The sequence below is a fragment of the Oncorhynchus mykiss genome, chromosome 17, assembly GCF_013265735.2.
Source record: "Oncorhynchus mykiss isolate Arlee chromosome 17, USDA_OmykA_1.1, whole genome shotgun sequence".
Lineage (NCBI taxonomy): Eukaryota > Metazoa > Chordata > Actinopteri > Salmoniformes > Salmonidae > Oncorhynchus > Oncorhynchus mykiss.
Genome location: NC_048581.1, coordinates 72,280,802 through 72,290,801, shown reverse-complemented (window position 1 = coordinate 72,290,801; position 10,000 = coordinate 72,280,802). Strand labels below are relative to the sequence as shown.

The 10,000-nt window shown below is 44.7% G+C and overlaps 1 protein-coding gene across 1 annotated transcript in view; it reads left to right on the top strand.

Moving 5' to 3' along the window:
* Positions 1-10,000, top strand: part of LOC118940490 (chemokine-like protein TAFA-4) — a 95,642-nt gene that overhangs the window by 76,172 nt on the left and 9,470 nt on the right. The window contains exon 4 of the mRNA XM_036950575.1: positions 1-68. This exon is cut by the window's left edge and continues 88 nt beyond it. Within this exon, the coding sequence (XP_036806470.1) occupies positions 1-68 (68 nt within the window). The remainder of the gene's footprint in view (positions 69-10,000) is intronic.

Here is a 10,000-nt window from a genome sequence, read left to right as displayed (position 1 = left end):
CGTCAAGTGCTCCTGTTTCCCAGGCCAGGTCGCTGGCACAACCAGAACCAGGCCCTCCTGTGTGGAAGGTAAACATACATTGTGTATGTGTGTGAAGATCACACCACAGCTGTGTTTGAAGGTCTTGATGAATTCACCTCACAGCCAGACACAGGAAGCTGGCACAAGCTTGAATAGTCTCACAAAGTGCTTTAGCTCTCTACTTCACGATAAAGGGGGTCTGTTGTGCACAGTAGTCTGTCCCCCATCCTGTCTTTAGTATATCATGTAACATTAAAGGTTAGGGCCACAGCAGGCTAATGCAGGTAATGGAGGATTATTCTGAACTGTCGCCTTCCTTCTCATATCCCTTAGTGGATTATGAAAGGAGAGGGAAATATACCACATCTGTCAGCCTGATGTTTAAAAGGAATGATTTAATTTGTGAAAACATTCCATTTCACATCTATTCAAGCCTCTATACCAGATGTTCATAGAAGAAATCTCATGCACTTTGTCATATCACAAGACTCAACAATGTTGGATTATGTTAACACAAATAAGACCCTGCACTAAGAATAAATATTATATTTATTTATAAAAAGATTGCGGGAAAAGGTGTGTGTGTGTGTTTGTTTACGTTTGTGGAAGAGGGTTGTATGTGTATGTGAGAGAGACTGATGGATTGATGAGGAAACGGAGCGAGATTAAGTTACGAAGGGGATGGAGTTGTTTTAGCGATGCTAGTGAGAGAAAACCATGGGATAATTTTGATCGAACTTCCATTACCGTCTGTTGCTCTGAGGGCAGAGACAGAGCCACTGAGTGGCCATGTCCAAATACCCATATGTACGTCCTAAATAGTAGATATAAACACAGCAGCTCTTTTTTCATTAAACTATTTGTTCTTTCCATGATATTTAAAAACGTTGTTAGTTAAAACAGTACAAAACAATTGATCTCAAACAACATAGTCAAGCTGATTTAGAATTACCTCATGATTTACCTACTATTTACCAAGAGAGTTTTCATCTATATTTTTCGTAGCTGTCTATTTACCACCACAAACCGATGCTGGCACTAAGACCGCACTCAACGAGTTGTATAGGGCCATAAGGAAACAAGAAAATGCACATCAAGAGGCAGTGCTCCTAGTGGCCATTGATTTTAATGCAGGGAAACTGAAATCCATTTTAGCTAATTTTTTTCCATCACGTCACCTGTGCAAATAGAGGCGACAAAACTATGGATCACCTTTACTGCACACATAGAGACACATACAAAGCTCTCCCTCGCTCTCAATTGGGCAAATCTGACTGTAACTATATCCTCCTGATTCCTGCTTACAGGCAAGAACTCAAACAGGAAGGACCAGTGGGAGAGGTCAGATGAAGCGGATGCTAAGCTACAGGACTTTATCACTAGCAAAGACTGGAATATGTTCCGGTGTTCATCCGATAACATTGAGGAGTTTACCACATCAGTCACCGGCTTCATTAATTAGTGCATCGACAACATCATCCTCACAGTGACTGTACTACATATCCCAAACAGAAGCCATTGATTACAGGCAACATCTGCACTGAGCTAAAGCTAGACCTGCTTATAAGACGCTTATAAGAAATCCCACTACGACCTCAGACGACCCATCAAGCGGTCAAAACATCAACACAGGACTAAGATCGAATCCTACTGCCCCGGTTCTGATGCTCGTCGGATGTGGCAGGGCTTGCAAACTATCACGAATTACAAAGGGAATTCCAGCTGCGACCTTCCCAGTGATGTGAGCCTACCAGATCAGCTAAATTGCTTCTATGTTTGCTTTGAGGCAAGCAACACTGAATCATGCATGAGAGCACCAGCTGGCTACTGTGATCTCGCTGTCCGTAGTCAATGTTTAATTATTTATTTGATTTCACCTTTCTTTAACCAGGTAGGCTATTTGAGAACAAGTTCTCATTTGCAACTGCGACATGGCCAAGATAAAGCAAAGCAGTTCGACACATACAACAACACAGCATACAATCAATAATACAGTAGAAAAATCTATATACAGCATGTGCAAATGAGGTAGGATAAGAGAGGTAAGGCAATAAATAGGCCATGGTCTGTGTCCATATCACTAATAATTATCACGTTCCACACACCAACACAGTCGTGAAGATGGGCCATCAGATCCTCTAAACGTTCTACAGCTGCACCATTGAGAGCATCTTGACTAGCTTCATCATTGTTTGGTTTTCTTGTGAAAAAAACGATTGAATATATTTTAATAAATGTTCATGTCAATGACTCAAACCTGTTTAAATAAAAGTGATCAATCGTGATAAAAAAATAAAGCTTAAATTAAATTATTTGAATGGATTACATACACTCAATTAGTATTTGGTAGCATTGCCTTTAAATTGTTTCACTTGGGTCAATTGCGACCGAGCTTTAACTTCCTGACTGATGTCTTGAGATGTTGCTTCAATATATCCACAGAATTTTCCTCCCTCATGATGATATCTATTTTGTGAAGTGCACCAGTCCCTCCTGCAGCAAAGCACCACCACAACATGATGCTGCCACCCCCGTGCTTCACTGTTGGAATGGTGTTCTTTGGCTTGCAAGCCTCCCCCTTTTTCCTCAAAACATAACGATGGTCATTATGGCCAAACAGTTCCATTTTTGTTTCATCAGATCAGAGGACATTTCTCCTAAAAGTTTGATCTTTGTCCCCATGTGCAGTTGCAAACCATAGTCTGGCTTTTTTATGGCTCTTTTGGAGCAGTGGCTTCTTCCTTGCTGAGAGGCCTTTCAGGTTATATCGATATGGGATTTTTTTTTGTACTTTGGATATTGATACTTTTGTACCTGTTTCCTCCAGCATCTTCACAAGATCCTTTGCTGTTGTTCTGGAATTTATTCACACTTTTTGCACCAAAGTACATTCATCTCTAGGGTACAGAATGCGTCTCCTTCCTGAGCGGTATGACGGCTGCGTGGTCCCATGGTGTTTATACTTGCGTACTAGTATTTGTACAGATCAACGTGGTACCTTCAGGAGATTGGAACTTGCTCCCAATGATGAACCAGACTTGTGGAGGTCTCCAATTTTTTGGGGGGCTAATTTCCTTGTAAAACTTCTGTGAACAAACTTAAAATGTATAAATTGATGGTTTGTATTGCGGGATGCCAAGGTCATATTTTTCCTTATTCTGTTCCAGTAAAAGGGATGTTCAGATTCACGTAGATCTGTGGACCATGCTTTAATGGCTAGCTCAGAATATTAGCTTTCCAAAAGTTGTTTGTATATTATAGAGATCAGCCATTTAAGCAGCCCATAAATCCCATCATTGGATGGTTTGGTAGTTAGGTTTCCCAAGGGACTCCATAGGCCAGCATAGCTGACCTAACTAAATATAGAAAGAAAGAGTGGCCTGGTAATATGTATGTTTATTTCAAATCTTGGAATGTTCTCAAACCATTACTGTCCATGATATCGGCAAGGTTACGGAATCTACATGCAAAAGGGATGCCATTTCTTTTGTCTGATTCCGTCTTTATTCATGATATCCATGCATTTAGTAAAAAAAAGGTGTTTGTCTGCCTCTGTTATTGCCGTATTGGCTTATCCAATCCAAACTTCTTCTTAACTAAGCTATCGATAAGGTATTGTAAACTATGATACATTCTGTGGCCACCTAATGCCTTGATTACCTGCTTAACATCACATTGAGCGATATGCTACTCATTTGGTATAAGAGCTATTAGGAATAGAGAGAAGAGAGGGGAATAGAGAGAGGAGAGGGGAAGAGAGAGGGGGGATGAGAGAGGGGAGAGGAGAAGAGAGAGAGGGGAATAGAGAGAGGAGAGGGGGAAAGAGAGAGGAGAGGGGGAGAGAGAGGAGATGGGGAGGAAAGAGGAGAGGGCAAGAGAGAGAGGAGAGGGGGAGAGAGAGGAGAGGGGAAGAAAGATGAGAGGGGAAGAGAGAGAGGGGAAGAGAGAGAGGAGAGGGGAAGAGAGAGAGTAGAGGGGAAGAGCGAGAGGAGAGGGGAAGAGAGAGAGGAGAGGGGAATAGAGAGAGGAGAGGGGAAGAGAGAGAGGGGATGAGAGAGAGGAGAGGGGAAGAGAGAGAGGGGAAGAGGGAGAGGAGAGGGGAATAGAGAGAGGAGAGGGGAAGAGAGAGAGGAGAGGGGGAGAGAGAGGAGAGGGGAAGAGAGAGGAGAGGGGAAGAGAGAGAGGGGAAGAGAGAGAGGAGAGGGGAAGAGAGAGAGTAGAGGGGAAGAGAGAGAGGAGAGGGGAAGAGAGAGAGGAGATGGGAATAGAGAGAGGAGAGGGGAAGAGAGAGAGGGGAAGAGAGAGAGGAGAGGGGAAGAGAGGAGAGGGGAAGCGAGAGAGGAGAGGGGAATAGAGAGAGGAGAGGGGAAGAGAGAGAGGGGAAGAGAGAGAGGAGAGGGGAAGAGAGAGAGGAGAGGGGAAGAGAGAGAGGAGACGGGGAGAGAGAGGAGAGGGGAAGAGAGAGAGGGGAAGAGAGAGAGGAGAGGGGAAGAGAGAGAGGAGAGGGGAAGCGAGAGAGGAGAGGGGAATAGAGAGAGGAGAGGGGAAGAGAGAGAGGGGAAGAGAGAGAGGAGAGGAGAAGAGAGAGAGGAGAGGGGAAGAGAGAGAGGAGAGGGGAAGAGAGAGAGGAGAGGGGGAGAGAGAGGAGAGGGGAAGAGAGAGAGGAGAGGAGAGAGAGTGGAAGACGGAGAGGGGAAGAGAGCTCTCAATGTCCATTAAGACATTCTCCTAAAGTAAATTCATTAATTTCGGTCATTATCAATGATCAATTTGGCCGAGAGTTCGGCCATGGTCCTGATATTGTCACACCTGCTGCTGAGACGCACAAACAGCCAAGCTCTGGGCCTGCAGTTTGTCTGGATAATACAGGTTAGCCTGCTACACACATGCATCCAGTTCTAGGCTGTGGCTCAATGTATTGGAGAATAAAAATAATAAAAAGAATAATAACAAAATATTAAAATCAAACACGTACACGCTTTCACACGCAAACGTACAGTATATATTTTTATTCACAACTTCATCATGGTGTTAGTAAGGCTTTCAGTCGTTCCCTTCAGTTCATTTATGGCCTTTATCACCCCTCATACACGCACGCACGCATGCACAAACACACACACACACACACACACACACACACACACACACACACACACACACACACACACACACACACACACATACACACACACACACATACACACACACACACACACACACACACACACACACACACAAACACACAAACACACACACACACACACTCGGCTCTAACTCTGTCTCACAACCAATCCAGATGCATTAACCCCCCTCCAGTGGAAAATAGATAGGTTTCACGTACGTGAGCGGAGAGGATGAATCAAACAGAACAGAAATGTGTAGACAGACAGCCCCGCAGCGACTGGTAAAGTAACCTCAGACTCTAGCATTAATGTCTCTGTTTAGCTTCTTCCATGCGTCTCTTTCCTTGGAAAGAGGTTGTTCTAGGCTGGCCAGGTCAGGTCAGCTCCAGTGAAGACTGAACCTCCAGTCAAAAAGCTGCTTTACGTCTCAGATACAGATGTGGAGACCTTGGAGGGGGACTTTGTCATTGTACTGTGTATGAAGAACACAAGCATTGGACTGATGGGAGATTTACAAATCAAGGGCATCTTACAGTTATTAAGTACAGTTGTTGCTTGTAAATTATGTCATTTTACGACAAACTACCGTAGCACTGTCAATGTTCAACAACAATACCTACATAAACTATTGCATAGTGATCATGGTATGAATGTTATCATATGAATGCTTTTTTCTCTATTCCATTTCACACACATCAAACATATGAGATGCTTTTCCTATAGCTGACCAATAGAGGACACTCTTTACCAGTCATATGTCTTGTAGTAGACTGCTGGTACCCAAAGCTAGGGAGAAGCCAGAGATCTGTCATGCATCTTTAGTCTTTTAACCTGATAGAAAAGAATGATGAAGAGAAATAATATAACTATGATTTGATGTATGTTAGGTATTGGTTATTAAGAGCCTGAATTAATAAACATACATACAGTACACAGAAAAGCTCTTTTCCCTCCTAACATCAACAATGTCAAAGGGAGCTAGTCCACTGTGGACGGTGGCCTCTCAGGTAATGGAGAAAGAGAGAGGCTCTTTCCACTATCCTCCATGATGTTATGGTGTAGTCCCTCTGGGGCAGCTCTCTATGAGGGAGCAGACTGGACTGAGGACTCCAATGTTTTTTTTAAATGTTGTATTTATTTCACCTTTATTTAACCAGGTAGGTCGGTTGAGAACAAGTTCTCATTTACAACTGCGACCTGGCTAAGATAAAGCAAAGCAGAGCAACAGTCACGACTTCCACCGAAGGTGGCTCCTCTTCCTGTTCGGGCGGCCCTCGGCGGTCGTCGTCATCGGTCTACTAGCTGCCACCAATCCCCTTTTCCTTTTCTGTTGGTTTTGTCTTATTGGTTACACCTGTTTCTGGTTTGGGGTTTGGTTAGGGCTATTTAAGCCGGTTATGCCCGCCTGATTTTGTGCGGACTTGTTTCTCTGTTCGTTTTGTGGATGTGTTATTTTAGTATTTTCTCCGGACTGTTTGTGTCCTGTTTTTGGGCCGGTCAGTGTATGCGCCTGGTGTTTTGGCGTGACCTTTCTGTCACCGGAATAAATACGGTTGTCCTTAACCCTCTGCTCTCTGCGCCTGACTCCACACCCACTACTCCTAGAAGTCTCTCTGCGCCTGACTCCACACCCGCAACTCCTAGAAGTCGTAACAGAGACACAAACAACAACACAGAGTTACATACACATGGAATGAACAAACGTATGGTCAATAACACAATAGAACAAAAAGTCTATATACAGTGTGTGCAAATGCTGTGAGGAGGTAAGGCAATAAATAGGCCATAGTAGCGAAGTAATTACAATTTAGCAATTAACACTGGAGTGAGATGTGCAGATGAGGATGTGCAAGTAGAAATACTGGTGTGCAAAAGAGCAGAAAAAAACAAAAAGCAAATATGGGGATGAGGTAGGTAGTAGGTTGGATTGGCTATTTACAGATGGGCTATGTACAGCTGCAGCGATCGGTAAGCTGCTCTGACAGCCGATGCTTGAAGTTAGTGAGGGAGATAAGTCTCCAACTTCAGTGATTTTTGCAATGCGTTCCAGTCATTGGAGGCAGAGAACTGGAAGGAAAGGCGGCCAAAGGGGGTGTTGGCTTTGGGGATGACCAGTGAAATATACCTGCTGGAGCGCGTGCTATGGGTGGGTGTTGCTATGGTGACCAGTGTGCTGAGATAAGGCAGAGCTTTGCCTAGCAAAGACTTATAGATGACCTGGAGCCAGTGGGTTTGGCAGCGAATATGTAGCGAGGACCAGCCAACGAGAGCATACAGGTCGCAATGGTGGGTAGTATATGGGGCTTTGGTGACAAAACGGATGGCACTGTGATAAACTGCATCCAATTTGCTGAGTAGAGTGTTGGAGGATATTTTATAAATGACATCGCCGAAGTCAAGGATCGGCAGGATAGTTTTACGAGGGTATGTTTCGCAGCAATCGGAAGCCGATTCTAGATTAATTTTGGATTGGAGATGCTTAATATGAGTCTGGAAGGAGAGTTTACAGTCTAACCAGACACCTAGGTATTTATAGTTGTCCACATGTTCTAAGTTAGAACCGTCCAGAGTAGTGATGCTAGGCGGGCGGGCAGGTGAGGGCAGCGATCGGTTGAAGAGCATGCGTTTAGTTTTACTAGCGTTTAAGAGCAGTTGGAGGCCACAGAAGGAGTGTTGTATGGCATCAAAGCTTGTTTGGAGGTTTGTTAACACAGTGTCCAAAGAAGGGCCAGATGTATACAGAATGGTGTCGTCTGTGAAGAGGTGGATCAAGGAATCGCCCTCAGCAAGAGCGACATCATTGATATATAGAGAGAAAAGAGTCGGCCAGAGAATTGAACCCTGTGGCACCCCCATAGAGACTGCCAGAGGTCCGGACAACAGGCCCTCCGATTTGACACACTGAACTCTGTCTGAGAAGTAGTTGGTGAACCAGGCGAGGCAGTCATTAGAGACACCAAGGCTGTTGAGTCTGCCGATAAGAATACGGTGATTGACAGAGTCAAAAGCCTTGGCCAGGTTGATGAAGACGGCTGCACATTACTGTTTTTATCGATGGTGGTTATGATGTTGTTTAGGACCTTGAGCGTGGCTGAGGTACACTCGTGACCAGCTCGGAAACCGGATTGCATAGCGGGGAAGGTACGGTGGGATTCAAGATGGTCGGTGATCTGTTTGTTCACTTGGCTTTCGAAGACTTTAGGCAGAGCAGGATGGATATACTGTAGGTCTGAAACAGTTTGGGTCTAGAGTGTCTCCCCCTTTGAAGAGGGGGATGACCGAAGCCGCTTTCCAATCTTTAGGTGCTGCTGTGTTTGACCCTCAGTTAACATATACTGTTACAATACAAGTCTCTTTCTTTTCTCTCTCAATCTCTCCCCCCTACAACAAGTACAACATGTCTTATATAACAAACTATCACTGTAGATACTTTCTCCACTGTGTGAGTTGCACATCACTCACAGTAACAGTAGAAGTCCTGACCTAACGGCTCAGAAGCGTAAAGTATCCTCAGCAGACTGACGTCCATACTCTATCACCAGCCAGATGGCCTTCCCCTCACCTTCTATGGTGTACTGGTGATGAGTGTTCTAAGGTTAAGATGAGGGACGTCTCCATTAAATGTAAAAGACTGCAGTTTCCAACAGCTCTACATTGGAAAGACATTCTGAAAATAGTCAGTCCATTACTGATGGTCAATGAAAGAGGTGTGCTGAATGGTCTGGTCCATTAAGTCCCACCTATTATCAATATGCTAGATTATTAAAGAGCACCTACTAACATTTACATTTACATTACTGTATATCAGAATATCACTGCTTCTTCCCTCTTTTTTTGTTATTTTGTTGAAGTGCATTCCCTCTGGGCTTTACATGGGAAGTACTGTTGTTAGCTGTGTGGTGGTTAGTAACGACTGGGTTGGAGGTAGAAGCAGAGGGTGAGAAGGACTGTTGTTAGCTGTGTGGTGGTTAGTAACGGCTGGGTTGGAGGTAGAAGCAGAGGGTGAGAAGTACTGTTGTTAGCTGTGTGGTGGTTAGTAACGGCTGGGTTGGAGGTAGAAGCAGAGGGTGAGAAGTACTGTTGTTAGCTGTGTGGTGGTTAGTAACGGCTGGTTGGAGGTAGAAGCAGAGGGTGAGAAGTACTGTTGTTAGCTGCGTGGTGGTTAGTAACGGCTGGGTTGGAGGTAGAAGCAGAGAGTGAGAAGTACTGTTGTTAGCTGTGTGGTGGTTAATAACGGCTGGGTTGGAGGTAGAAGCAGAGGGTGAGAAGTACTGTTAGCTGTGTGGTGGTTAGTAACGGCTGGGTTGGAGGTAGAAGCAGAGGGTGAGAAGTACTGTTGTTAGCTGTGTGGTGGTTAGTAACGGCTGGGTTGGAGGTAGAAGCAGAGGGTGAGAAGTACTGTTGTTAGCTGTGTGATGGTTAATAATGGCTGGGTTGGAGGTAGAAGCAGAGGGTGAGAAGTACTGTTGTTAGCTGTGTGGTGGTTAATAACATCTGGGTTGGAGGTAGAAGCAGAGGGTGGAGAGTCCCCTGATGACTTCATCCCTGCTGCAGGCGGCTCACGGCTCTTAAATTCAGTCTCTGGGGTGAAACGCATAATGGCCAATAAGCAAAGGTCGAGGAGATCACCTCTATTTATCAGGATGCTCCGTAGGGATGTCCATGTGGAGAGTTGGGCGCTCGGTGCCTGCACTGGATTACACTGCATTATTATACAACATTATCCTGGATCAAAGTCAGCATTACCAGTCAAGTCAATCTGGATCTAAATCAGGCCATTTCAGGCTCGGCAGTGCAGGGTGGGGGAGGAGAGGCAGGCATAATCTAATAGAGCAGCGTGAATGGATTTAGATTGT